The 13,756-nt window shown below is 36.8% G+C and overlaps 1 protein-coding gene and 1 long non-coding RNA gene across 2 annotated transcripts; both read right to left on the bottom strand.

Moving 5' to 3' along the window:
* Positions 1–1,216: 1,216 nt before the first annotated feature.
* Positions 1,217–5,666, bottom strand: LOC127864217 (uncharacterized). Its single transcript, XR_008041584.1, has 3 exons — positions 5,245–5,666; positions 3,420–3,885; positions 1,217–1,805 (listed from the first exon to the last, which is right to left on the bottom strand). It is a non-coding gene; the product is annotated as an uncharacterized LOC127864217 (long non-coding RNA).
* Positions 5,667–6,399: 733 nt separating this feature from the next.
* Positions 6,400–10,111, bottom strand: LOC127864196 (uncharacterized). The gene is made up of 3 exons (XM_052403904.1): positions 9,982–10,111; positions 7,944–8,159; positions 6,400–6,925 (listed from the first exon to the last, which is right to left on the bottom strand). Exons 1-3 carry the CDS (start codon positions 10,098–10,100, stop codon positions 6,802–6,804), a joined length of 459 nt encoding a protein of 152 aa, XP_052259864.1. The 5' UTR covers positions 10,101–10,111; the 3' UTR covers positions 6,400–6,801.
* Between the last annotated feature and the right edge of the window lie 3,645 nt (positions 10,112–13,756).

Genomic DNA, 13,756 nt, shown 5'->3' with positions numbered 1-13,756 from the left:
AACCCATTATTTCCATTAATTAAAAAAGATGAAATTTAATACCTAAAAAATGAATGTAAAAATAGGTAGGGGCTTATGTCCTAAGGCGCAACTGTCCTAGGGGGCTAATGTCCAAAGGGGCTAATGTCCTAGGGGCTTTTGTCCTAGGGGCTAATGTCCCAGAGGGCTAATGTCCTACACTCCAAGCCACCACAAGTGTTTGGCGCGTAACCGAGTCACTAAAACACTCTCAATAAGTCATAAAATAACATTGTTTATCACCATGACAAAAATAACTTGTGATATATTATATATGATCGTATATATTATATCATATATTTGTTTTTTGATGTTGTCAAAGTGATTAATAGTGTTTTAGTGAATAGGCCACGCGCCCAACACCTGTGCGAGCGGCTAGAAACTTGCCAATATTGTTCATGAACATTCCATTTATTGCTTTTGCTTGTACATATTAACATGAATCTTACATGAACTGAAGGCTGTGTCAGCTATTCCGTAACATATGTGAAGTTCTTTTGTAAAACAGCCTCTTAGCAAAATCCTGTCTTTGGGAAAATGTCGTCCCTAAATAGCCTGTGCGGACTGCGTAGGCTCATATGGTACGACGCTTTACACACACATTAGTACGCCTTTTATTCCAAAGCAATATTAATATATTTATACCTAAACAGTTGATGACATGTTAATGGTTCTGCTATTTACTAATGAAGCTAGTAAGATATGTAAAGAAAATAGTTGGTTGGCTATGGTTGTTATTTCTCATTATGTCATTTAACCCAAAATATTGCCCAAAATAAATATTGTATAGAGCATTTTGAGGAATTGAAACCCACGTATATTGTTCGTCCTTTTGGCAATATTTTTTGGAATGATAATAGTAGATATTATCAAATGCTAAACCTTGCCGCAATTCAGTAGTTTTTACAAAATACAAATTATTCTAGCCCTGTTTGATACAAGTATAAGTATTATTTTCATCCATATATTTTTCTTTAGATTATTGCTTGGTGTGCTATTTTAATAAAATTAAAAAATCAGATATTCAGCAATTTACCTCTTCTTTACTTAGGTAAATAAATAAACTTTCCTGTATCAATATGTCTATAATGCCCACTTTCTTCATTGCGGTAAAATATATGGGGTAACTTATATTCATAATGAATTGCATAACTCACCATTTCCAACAAGTGTTTTGTATCTATTGATTTTTATTTGGGAATCTTTACAAGTGAGCAACCAAAGAGTTTTACTTTATCAAATAATCACAGCTAAAAAAAGGAAGCGTATATGTGCCTTAATGTATGTGGATGGTTGAATTAAAATGGCGGTAATGAAATTATCCCTCTTGAATCTTAACCTGAAAAATCGAGTCATTATTGGTACATGCTATGGAACATATACCAAACGACACAAATTAGCATGATGACATAGTTTCAAAAAGTCCAATTAGCTCATATCTTCATAGTATCTTCAAGGTCGTGAGTGACGTCGACCGCTGGAAACTCCGTTTTCCCGCGCACTGCGTTATCATTAGACGCCGCTATCACTGCATGAGCGTTAACAACCTCCATGTAGTTTCTATAGGCCGCGGTTTCGCGTCTAGTGACGTCATCATGCGGGTAGAACTCCAGCCGGTCCGTGCCCACTTGAAGCCCCGACTGTATAGCTTTTGCCATATCCGCTGTAGTACAAATTTTCGACGACCCAGCGGGAGTTGACCCCGGGTCGCGCCGACCGGATATCGAGGGGATCGACTGGATACTTCGTACGGGAACGTCGAGTTAAGTCTGTATTAGGTACTGCACCTGTTTGTGTTTTGATAAGTAGTAGTTGTAGATATAGTAAAAGTAGTAATAGCAGCAAAAGCGTTAAACGCAGTAATAGTAGTATTATAGTTGTACTGATTGTTGTTGTAGAAGCATTCTTTATTTAATTTGCCTAATAATTATTAATATGAGTAATACAAGCAGTACTAGCAGAAGCAACAGTAGTAATTGTAGCACAGAGCGTATATTGTCTCATCTAGAGTCCGTGATTGTAGTTACCTAGTACATATGTAGTTTATTTATAGACTTTTTTTATTTACGTAGTACGACGGAAATATTTAATCAAGGTCCGTCTTTGCAATCATAATACATTTTAATATTTGTGTCACTTATGCTCGATTAGTAATAGTCGGCTCGGGTACTACTTAAATGTACCCCGGGTACGGTAAATATACTAACACGTGCCCGGGAAATCTAACGCTTAATTGGTCGTTGTCGGCTATATTTTTAATTAATTATATTCATATTTATGTCAATATTCTGTAAAATAGCCTCTATAGTATCGAAACTTCTTCCTAAAAAGCATATTAAGGTGTTTTTTTAGAGAATTTTGTTTCGAATCCGTAGCGCGTTTTACAACATCGAATTTTGGGCGGAAATAATACTCTGGTACAGTCTAAATTGGCCAATCGAGTGTCAAGTATGCTTGATTGGTCATTGTCGGCTTTGGTACTATTTACATGTACCCCGGGTATCTTAAGTATACTTACATGTACCCCGGGGACTGTAAATACTTAATCGTACCCGGTCGATATTAGACTGTACCCGTGTATGATTCCCGCCAAAAATCCGATGTCGTAAAACGCACTTCCGATTATTTTAAAATGGCCGTCCAACAGATTTTTACGTCGTGCGACGCGAAACGATATTTTGGGAAACTACGAGGATTGCTTATATAGGTAAAACATACGTCCGCTTTCATCATGAGCGTTGATGGTCGAGTGGTCAAGGCGGGAGACTTTTTACTCCCGCACTCCAGGGGTCAGTGGTTCGAGCCCTGTTGAGGATTACTTTTTTCCTTTTTTTTTAAATTGTATTCTTGTTTTTTTACTAGAGATTTTTAGTTCCAATATTTAAATGTATCAATATAACGCATTCAATGACAAGCTTCAATACATTTTTGACATGCCAAAATATGTTTGACGGACCCTATAAACAAACTTATCTTAAAAAAAAAACTGCATCAACATGCTTTTTGAGTATGAGTTACGATAATATAGAGGTCATTTTACAGACAATTGACATAAATATGTATATACTTAATAAAAAATAGCTGACAACAGCCGATTATGCGTTAAATTTCCCGGATACGTTTTAGTTTATTTACCGTAGCCGGGGTAGATGTAAGTATACTTAAGAGTACCCGGGGTACATGTAAGTAGTATCCGAGCCGACAATGACCAATCGAACGTCAGTTATAGTATCAGTAGCTGGTAGATACAACTTAAGTTCGTTGTATTCACGAACATCACACAACTTATAAGGTAGCTCTACAGTTTCTAAATAAGTTACGTTGTTTGCGAAAATAATAAAAAAAACGTCGACATAGAATGTCACACAATGCGTCGTGTAAGTGAAGTGTTACAATTTTACCTCCGAGTGGGACACGTTTTCGTTGTTCCGGAAACTGAAAACTGCGGCGTTCGGCCGACTGGGTGGTGTTTGTATCACTGCGCATGTGCAGACTAGGGGCGATCCGGTCAATGTTGTCACTGCGCATGTGCAGACTTTGGGCGATCCGGTCGATGTTATCACTGCGCGTGTGCAGACTTGAAGCGATCCGGTCGATGTTGTCACTGCGCATTGCAGACTTGGGGCGATCCGGTCGATGTTGTCACTGCGCATGTGCAGACTTGGGGCAATCCGGTCGATGTTGTCACTGCGCGTGCGTAGACTTGTTGCGATCCGGTCGATGTTGTCACTGCGCATGTGCAGACTTGGAGCGATCCGGTCGATGTTGTCACTGCGCATGTGCAGACTGGGGGCGATCCGGTCGATGATGTCACTGCGCATTACATTCGCGTCCGGGCAAGCTTGATCATCTGGCGTTGCCGCGTCACTGAAACCGAGAGAGCGGGACCGGCTTAAGGGACATAAAACAGGAAATAAAATACATATGCAACTAAATTGTTAAAGAAAAAACGGTCATACGATTTAAAGGGGCGGGCATTTATCAACATGATGCAAACATATTAAATGGTAACGCGTGGGAAAAAACCTGAGATTATTTCAAATACTTGCGTTAAAAGAGAAAAAAATGCATTTCCTCTTTTAAGGCTCGATTGGTCACATTCGGCTCGGATACTACTTAAATGTACCCCGGGTACTCATAAGTATACCAAATGTACCCCGGCTACGGAAAATATACTAACACGTATCCGGAAAATTTAGACCAATTGAGAAAATTTATTCCCGCCCAAAATTCGATGTCATAAAACGCGCTACAAAATACGAAAAAAAAATCTGTTTGAATAAAACCTGCCTCAACATGCTTTTTTGAGTTTGAGTTTCGATAATATTTATGCCATTTCACAGAATATTGACATAAATATGAATATTGTTAATTTGACTAAAATAGCCGAGAACAACACATTTAGCGTTAGAATTCTCCGTTACGTTTCAGTATGTTTTCCGTACCCGGGGTACATTTAAGTATACTTAAGAGTACCCGGGGTACATTTGAGTAGTAACCGAGCCGACAATGACCAAAGTTAATTTAAAATAATGTTACGATTGGCTCTTGTGCTCAGCTGCCAAACATTTTCGTGCACGTGGAACTCATTTTGTTAAAAATAACGACATCAAGCATGAGTTGATCATTAATTATCATTGAAACTACAAGGCGTCATCGTTGACAGAGGTAATTTTCGTATAATAACGATGGTTTAAGGTAATTAATATTTGATACATTTGACACTCACTTGGAACTGATTTTATTTAAGCATTACAACTATTTTCTTTTGACGATTATTAATAAAATTGTAAATTTTATTTTTAAAAATTTCAATAAATATATTCTTTTCAGAATGTAGTTTAATTGGACTATATAACGGACTATATAACGGTTTAGAATTATTCGGTTGTTGTTGTTTTTTATGTTAAGCAAATCCAATCCGCTAGAAGGAAATTTGTGTTAAAAATGAAGCGTCATCTTAACGTAAATCCAGGTTAGGCGGATTTACATGGGGCCTAGAATTCCAAGAACGAGGCATCTTCATTTTCATCGGGGATGGGAAAAAGGGAAGTTTGTTTTTGCAGTTATATTTCCTGCCTAGCATTCGGTGGATAGAAAAGTGATCTCAACATAGATCTGGCGATCACCTGATAGCGAACAAACGATACACAAACACCTCATTGAAAACTGTGTGAAAGATTTATAGCGAACAACAAACATTGACTTATGGCACGTGATACTTACATCTCTGATTAACAGCGCACCGTGCCGCGGTCCCGCTATGTGCGTCCGGTTTCTGTGGGCTCTCTCTCCGGATCGCGGCGCATGGTGGCTGGTGGCGTCATACACGCAGTCCGGGTCCAGCAAAAGGGTACTGGGTCGAAAACCAAGAGCGAGTAACTTTTGGTACTGGAAAGGACTGATTGGCTGCTGAAATGTCAGCTTACTTCCCCAAACATAGTTTTTTTTAATAACAAAATCGTGATAACAAAGTAAGGTATATGTGGCGTTTGTTATACCGTCGAGTTTGCATAATAATTGGGAACATGTCAAAATATACAAAACAATGAAATGTATGAACATGGCAGTATTTTATGTATTTACTTGTAATTGTCTGCACTAAACAGTATAATTTATCTGTAAGTTATTATGTTAAGTTTTATATATCGCTCAATCGACAAATCCTACAGACTGACTGATTAAAGTAATCGCAGCGGTTATTTTCTGTTTGCTGATCGAATGCTGCTTCGTGCTTGTCGTGTTTTTTTTTAATTGTGAGCGGTTAGAATGCATGTATATTATTTGCAATCAACAGTCTATAACGTATGTCATTAAAGTTGTCTAGAGTCGTACATGCTGTACTTATTGAAACAAAAAATATTTGTCAGAAAATAATAATCGATAAAAATGACGTCATCGCATGTTGTTGTTTTTTTTATAAGAAAGGCATTGTTTTGAACTGAAACATGCTCGGAACCAGTGACATATCTGAATGTGAACATGTCGAGTTTGTCTAAATTACAAGGTATGCACCGATTTCTGAAGGGGAACGGCGAAGCAGGCATACGACTTAATTCAATGTTTTAATTCAAAAGCTTTGCGCAATCCAAAGATTCTTCATAACACAATTGTAAAATGTGCCCCATCAAAACGAACCAGCAAAATAAATAAAAGCATATTTATTATTAAAATTACGAAATTTCCTTAGGTGTTCAACAGGTACCTTGGTCATGTCTTATCAAATATTGTACGGACAATTACAGTGACGGCTTAATTGTATACTCACCGTTAATAGACATCAATCATAAATATTATTCTTAACTAAAGGGAATGTAAACTATTGATAGGAATTTAATAGAGTTATTGAAAGAAAAGTTATCAAAGAGGTTAAGACGTATTATTGTACTTCATCAAAAATTGCACCGTAACTAAAGATAAAACCCGCTCGGAAAAAGAGGCTTTTTGTGCGCGTAAACTCAAGTGTCGTCCATGATAAGCATGTACAGTTCGAGCAGGCTAATATGGGACGACACTTTCTGATTGAATGGCATGTTTTGTTTAAAGGCAGTAAAATAATTAGCGAACATCCAGCAAACTTCACAGGCTTATATGGGACGACACTTTCTGATTGTATGGCATGTTTTGTTTAAAGGCAGTAAAATAATTAGCGAACATCCAGCGAACTGCACAGGCTAATATGGGACGACACTTTACGCACATGCATTAAGGCCGGTTTTCCCAGGGCTAAAATATGTATCGTATGATGTTCTATAAGACGGGCTGTATTCAATTACCGACCATTTACCTTTGCAGAGATGGACGATCTGTCAGGCCCGGCGGTAAAGGGCCGACATCGACCGGAAGTGGGCCGGCTGTCCACTTTATCAACTTCCATGGAGGAACCAGACCCGCCCTGCGCACACCACTTTGAGAATAGAAATTGTGCTTTAGTAAGGTAAGAGTGTTAAAGGGACCTTTTCACAGATTTTTGGCATGTTATGGCGTTTGTCATTAAATGCTTTATATTGCTAAATGTATACATTGGATCTAAAAAGCTCCAGTAAAAGAAAATAATAAAATAAAAGAAAGAAAAAAGTAACCCCCAACTGGGCTCGCAACACTGATCCCTGGCGTAAAATGCTATCGCATAGACAATTCGGCCATTCGCGCTCATACATTGGGTAGTGAATTTTATACTTCAGCAATCCTCGTTGTATCACAAAATATAACGACCCCAACAAACTATTCAATTGTTTCACGTTGCAACGCTTTATAATTTTCAGGTTTTTAAAACGTCAAACAATGCATATAATGGATATTTTAAAGCATGGTAAATGTTCAGTATTAATGTTTCCGCACAAATATCATAACAACAACGAACATTTGCGAATCTGAAGCATTTTTTTTAAATTTGTCAATTTACCGAAACGTGTTAAGGCCTCATTCTAGGATTAATGCATGTGCGTAAAGTGCCATTTCAGATTAGCCTGTGCAGTCCGCAAAGGCTAATAGGGACGTCACTCTCCGCATAAATTTAATTTTCGTACAGAAGAGAATTCGTTTTAACGATAAAATCCAAAAAAGCGGAAAGTTTAGTCACTGATTAGCTGCGGACTGCACAAGCTTAGCTCGGATCGATTTTAATGCATAAACATAAATATCAGCTTTCCGACTCCGAGAATTAGGCTCGTCATAATCTTGTTGTGCCCTCCCCTTTCCTCCCAAAATTAGATGTGTATATAAAAATAATACCATGTTAACATCTGTTTTCAGTATAGCTGAACATCATTGCTTTTCTTTTTAATTTTATGCATATTCGTCGATTTGTTTTACATTTGAACAAAAGTTAACTTTGGAATTTCGTTGAAATAACAACTATATGACGTCAACATGATGACGTCATTATCAAATTGCGAGTCGGGCACACTTCGTTGTTCGGTTACCTGATAAGATTTCGAGTCTGGGTCGAATGCGAGGATGCTGGTGTAACCCCTCGGTAGCGGTTGATGCTTGAAGAGCTGCGCAGACTCGCGCCCAAGGGCGTGCATAGCGTCGGGGTCCGGCATGTCTCTCCCCCGCCCACCGGCCCCTGCCCAAAGTTGTAGACGGTCACGATGCTGCAGTGGACCGGGGTACGGAACGCGTACTGGGGACCTGATCTTGGAACGAAAAACATTAACATATTAAAATACAAGCGCAGATTGAGTGTTATTATACTGACATTAAACTGATACAATATAACACTGGATATAGTATTTAAGTTGTAAGTAGTTGTTATTAGTACGTAACGCGCATAGGGGACCCGATTTATAAACATAGCAACAGCAGCATGCAAATAAAACAGCAGCAGCAAAAGCAGCAGTAGCAGTAGTAATAGTAAAAGAAGTAGTTGATGTTTCTGTTGTTATTGTTGTGGTAGCAGAAGTTATAGTAGTAGTAGTAGTAAAAGTAGTAGTAGTAGTAGTAGTAGTAGTAGTAGTAGAAGTAGTAGTAGTAGTAGTAGTAGAAGTAGTAGTAGTAGTAGTCGTAGTAGTAGTTGTAGTAGTAGTAGTAGTAGTAGTAGTAGTAGTAGTAGTAGTAGTAGTAGTAGTAGTAGTAGTAGTAATAGTAGTAGAGTAGTAGTAGTAGTAGTAGTAGTAGTAGTAGTAGTAGTAGTAGTAGTAGTAGAAGTAGTAGTAGTAAGTAGTAGTAGCTAGTATAGTAGTAGTAGTAGAAGTAGTAGTAGTAGTAGTAGTAGTAGTAGTAGTAGTTAGTAGTAGTAGTAGTAGTAGTAGTAGTAGTAGAAGTAGTAGGTCGTAGTAGTAGTAGTAGTAGTAGTAGTAGTAGTTAGTAGTAGTAGTAGTAAGTAGTAGTAGTAGAAGTAGTAGTAGTAGTAGTAGTAGTAGTAGTAGTAGTATAGTAGTAGTAGTAATAGTAGTAAGTAGTAAGTAGTAGAAGTGAGTAGTAGTAGAAGTAGTAGTAGTAGTAGTAGTAGTAGTAGTAGTAGTAGTAGTTGTAGTAGTAGTAGTAGTAGTAGTAGAAGTAGTAGTAGTAGTAGTAGTAAGTAGTAGAAGTAGTAGTAGTAGTAGTAGATAGTAGTAGTAGTAGTAGTAGTAGTAGTAGTAGTAGTAGTAGTAGTAGTAGTAGTAGTAGTAGTATAGTAGTAGGTAGTTAGTAGTATGTAGTAGTAGTAGTAGTAGTAGTAGTAGTAGTAGTAGAGTAGTAGTAGTAGTAGTAGTATAGTAGTAGTAGTAGTAGTAGGTACGTAGTAGTAGTAGTAGTAGTAGAAGTAGCAGTAGTAGTAGTAGTAGTAATAGTAGTAGTAGTAGTAGTTGTTGTTGTTGTTGTTGTAGTAGTAGTAGAAGTAGTAGTAGTAGTAGTTGTTGTAGAAGTAGTAGTAGTAGAAGTAGTAGTAGCAGCAGCAGTAGAAGAAGTAGTAGTAGTAGTAGTAGTAGTAGTTGTTGTTGTAGTAGTAGTAGTAGTAGTAGTAGTAGTAGTAGTAGTAGTAGTTGTTGTTGTTGTTGTTGCTGTTGTAATAGTAGTAGCAGGAGAGAAGTGTAGTAGTAGTAGTAGTAGTAGTAGTAGTAGTAGTAGTAGTAGTAGTAAGTAGTAGTTAGTTGTTGTTGTTGTTGTTGTTGTTGTGTAGTAAGTAGTAGTAGTAGTAGTAGTAGTAGTAGTAGTAGTAGTAGTAGTAGTAGTAGTAGTAGTAGCAGCAGAAGCAGGAAACAGTAGCATTAGCAGTAGCAGTAGCAGAAATAGTAGCATTAGCATTAGAAGTAGCAGTGGCAGAGGTAATAGTGGTGGTGATGATTGTAGTGGTAACGGCAACGGCAGCGGTAGTCATAGTGATAGTATTTGTTGTTGTTGAAGTAGAGGAAGTATTTCGTTATACCTTATCATCATCATCATTAACATCATCATCATCACCACCACCAAAACCAACACCATCAACACTATCTCCATCATTATCCGCATCATCATCAGAATCACTTTCATTATTACCTCACACCTGTCGGCACAGAGCACTGAGATCCCGGCCAATGTCCCGACGACGTCGGTCGCACTTCATCCTCCGTCAGTACGCCTTTCTTAAGTATGAGCGCCTGGCTCGATGTCGGCATTACCTTGGTAACGGAACCGCATTTTTAAAAGCCAAAAACCAAAAACGTTTTTTCATTACTAAAAGAAAGTCATAGATTCAAATAAATGTAGATATATTTCACTCTAGACATCGCTTCGTATATGGATAGTAGTCAATAACAATAAATAAAATGATGAAGCATTTGTAACTCTTTTCGTCGATAATTTTAAGAACAATACATTCTGCATTACTGACAGCGTTTAGTTTAAACATATTTATTTTAGCTCGATTGCGTAAACTGCCCCAGGCTAATCGAAACGCTCTCGAGTCCGTTTCCAGGTTTCACTCGGTGTCTTTGGAAGATGAAGACAGAACGCTCACACAGAAGGGAGCGAACGAGTGACCTCCCGGCGTTTCAATGACAGCGTGTAGAATGTGAAATTTTAGTAGTGACTTTTAGGCCTCTGAATCGCCCTGTGCGATTGATTTACCTCACCAGAACAAAGTTTGATTCCTGATGAATGTATTTTTTTTAATAAATATTCCCGTTATTATTGTAAAAATTTTAGCATATAACAAATAATTATAAAAATAAATTTTGGTAGTAGACACGTTTAATAACAGTAAACATCAATACGATAATCCTTCATTCAAATAATGTAACCTGTATTCTAGCAATTCGTGGCTATATATTAAATTGTATTCTCGCATTTCATGGCAAAATGTTTACATATTTTCGGATAATACAATTACATGTACAAGCAAAAACTATGATCGTAAGACTTTTGGACTAAATATATTAAAGGGGCCTTTTCACAGATTTTGGCATTTTTTAAACTTATTCATTAAATGCTTTATATTGATAAATGTAAACATTGGATCGTAAAAGCTCCAGTAAAAAATCAAGAAAAAAAAATTAAAAAAGGAAAAGAACATTGCCCGGAGCAGGTTTCGAACCAGTGACCCCTGGTGTCCTGCCAGAGTCCTGAAGTAAAAACACTTTAGCCTACTGAGCTATTCCGCCGAGTACACATTCTTAACGTATTTTATACATTATATAAGCAATCTTCGTAGTTTCACAAAATTTAACGACAAAAACAGAACACTCCAAATTATTCAATCGTTTCGCGTTGCAACGCTTTATAATTTTTAGGTTTTAAAATCGTCAAAAGATGCATATAATGGCTATATTAGAGCATGGTAAATGTTCAGTATTACTGTTTCCTCACAAATATCGTAACTAAAACGAAAACTTACGAATCTGAAACAACTTTTTTCAATTTTGTCAATTTACCAAAGCGTGAAAAGATCCCTTTAATTAGTCATCTATTTTATTAATGATTAGTTGTAAACATTCCAAATTTCTTAAATGGTTCCGTGTCTACATTATATCATTGTGTAACGTAACAATACTTTGCGATGACGATCTATTCTGACATGCATATGTTATTATTTGATTTACAATGAAGTATAGCATTTTTTATGTGAACAAAATCGAGCTAGGTGAAAAAAATGAGGCGCACTCTTTGAAAATGGGGACTAATGAATATGCTGCGTATAGTGTAATCCCAGATGTGGACTTCACAGGCTAATCAGGGACGACTCTTTCCGCTGTTATGCAAGTTTTCGTTAAAAAAGGAAAATCCAGTTTAAGCGGAAGGTGTTGTGTCTAATTAGCTAGTGCTGACAGTCTTATCTGGGACAACACTTTACGCACATGCATTAAGCGCCGTTTTCCTAGAGTGCTGGTCATAAATTTATATTCAGTGAAAACACACACACAATAAAGGCAACCTGTTTCTATCAACAACCTTCGAGTACACTTTTAGACTTTTTTAATACATCACTTTATCATATCAATATAGCTCCCTTATTTTTGAACGGCTTGTGTTGAAATTTCAACCTTGGATAATTCTACACATATCTGATAATACCTGAAAATTAAATTGAAATTGAAGAAAAAAAATAAAACTTACCAAATTTAAAACGTTACTTCAAAGATCAAATTCGCAAACTCGTACAACGTTAAATAATAACAATGTGAAAAGTAAAACGCATAAACTTACACGTCATAATAATTGACCGGCTTGCAACATGCCGATTAAACTGTTTCGCTCCTGAATATCCATACGAGCCATATTGTTTTTCTTTCATTACTGTTATGTTTTCCTCGTGCAAAAATTTACCTAGAATTATGATATTGAAATTAAATCGGAATAACATGTATATCGCCATTTACAACAATTGTTGATTTTTCTAACGCAATACTTTTTAAAACTAACATAGCTCAGTAATGAGTGAATATATTTATTTGAAATTTCACATGTGATCATTTGACTACAATATGTGCAAGCTTACGATAAAATCATTCATCCGTGACGATCAGACGCTTTAACAAGTGAGAAAGGTAGTCTGTAAAATACAAAGTGCACGAGCTTTATTGTTTTGTAAATTAATTTTATGTTTTCCTTATGTAAGAACCCTCCTAAAATAATTAAATTTAAATAAAAATAGAATTAAATTGCGTTTCAACATTTCCACGTGCAAAAAAATGGAACCACACCTAGCCCACGTGCTGGAAGCACGTGCATTATGTCCAGTTGTCCCAGTTTTGTATGTTTTATTTTTGTGTGTATTAAGAATCCGATTAGATTCTACATAAAGCATCAGATCGTAAACACACTAAACATAAAATTTGAACAAGAAAATGTTAACCGAACAAAATGCCAACAAACCGCATAGCAAATCGGAAAATAAATCTGGATTTTGTATAGATGTGTGCTTGTAGCATATATCCTTTGTAGACTTACCTCATAATGCCGTTGCATTAAATCGGTATGTTGCGTATTCCGCACGTCCCAAACTTTTTTGAAAACGGCCATTAGAATTGCGCCGCGCTATGGGTAAACGGGGCTTAATGCATGCGCGTAAAGTTTCGTTCTAGATAATCCCGCACAGGCTAATCACAGACCGACTGCACAGGCTAATCTGGGACGTCGCTTTACGCACTTGAATCAAGACCAGTTTTCCAAGAGCGAGGCAAAATTCAACATACACCGATTTCAAGATAAATAGCAGGTATCACCGAACGTGAGTATCGACGATGTAAATACACGACAAATGTGGCGTAATAAAACCTACCCAGAAAAAAGAACAGATGGTTCGCAATTTTTCAGTCACCATTTAATTAAACATACCTATACATGTATTATAATATTAAGGGGCCTTTTCACGTTTTGGTAATTTGACAAATTACAAAAAATGGTTTCAGATACGCAAATGTTCGTTGTAGTTATGATATTTGTGAGGAAACGGTAATACTGAACATTTAACATGCTCTAAAAATCCAATATTTGCATCTTTTGACGATTTACAAACCTGAAAATAATAAAGCGTTGCAACGCGAAACGATTTACTAATTTGGATAGTTCTGTTGTTGTCGTTATATTGTGTGACACTACGAGGATTGCAATATGAAGTATAAAATACATCATTTATTTTATGAGCACGGATGTCCGAGTGGTCTAAGCCTTAGACTTTTACTCCTGGTGTCAGTGGTTCGAGCCCTGTTGAGGGTTTCTTTTTTTTATTATTATTCTAGTTTTGTATTGCAGCTTTTTAGATCCAATTTTTAAATTGATCAATATAAAGCATTTAATGGTGAACTTTAATACATGCCAAAATCTGTGAAAAGAT

Source organism: Dreissena polymorpha, chromosome 1 (genome assembly GCF_020536995.1).
Source record: "Dreissena polymorpha isolate Duluth1 chromosome 1, UMN_Dpol_1.0, whole genome shotgun sequence".
NCBI lineage: Eukaryota > Metazoa > Mollusca > Bivalvia > Myida > Dreissenidae > Dreissena > Dreissena polymorpha.
Note: the sequence above shows the minus strand (reverse complement) of the source record. Positions and strands in the feature narration are given on the sequence as shown.

Coding starts and splice junctions, on each gene's coding strand:
- LOC127864196 (XM_052403904.1), bottom strand. CDS start 10,100: ATGCCGACATCGAGCCAGGCGCTCATACTTAAGAAAGGCGTACTGACG. Junction 8,160..9,981: donor TCTGTGCCGACAGGTGTGAG/GTAATAATGAAA, acceptor TTTCGTTCCAAG/ATCAGGTCCCCAGTACGCGT. Junction 6,926..7,943: donor CAGACTCGAAATCTTATCAG/GTAACCGAACAA, acceptor CTATTCTCAAAG/TGGTGTGCGCAGGGCGGGTC.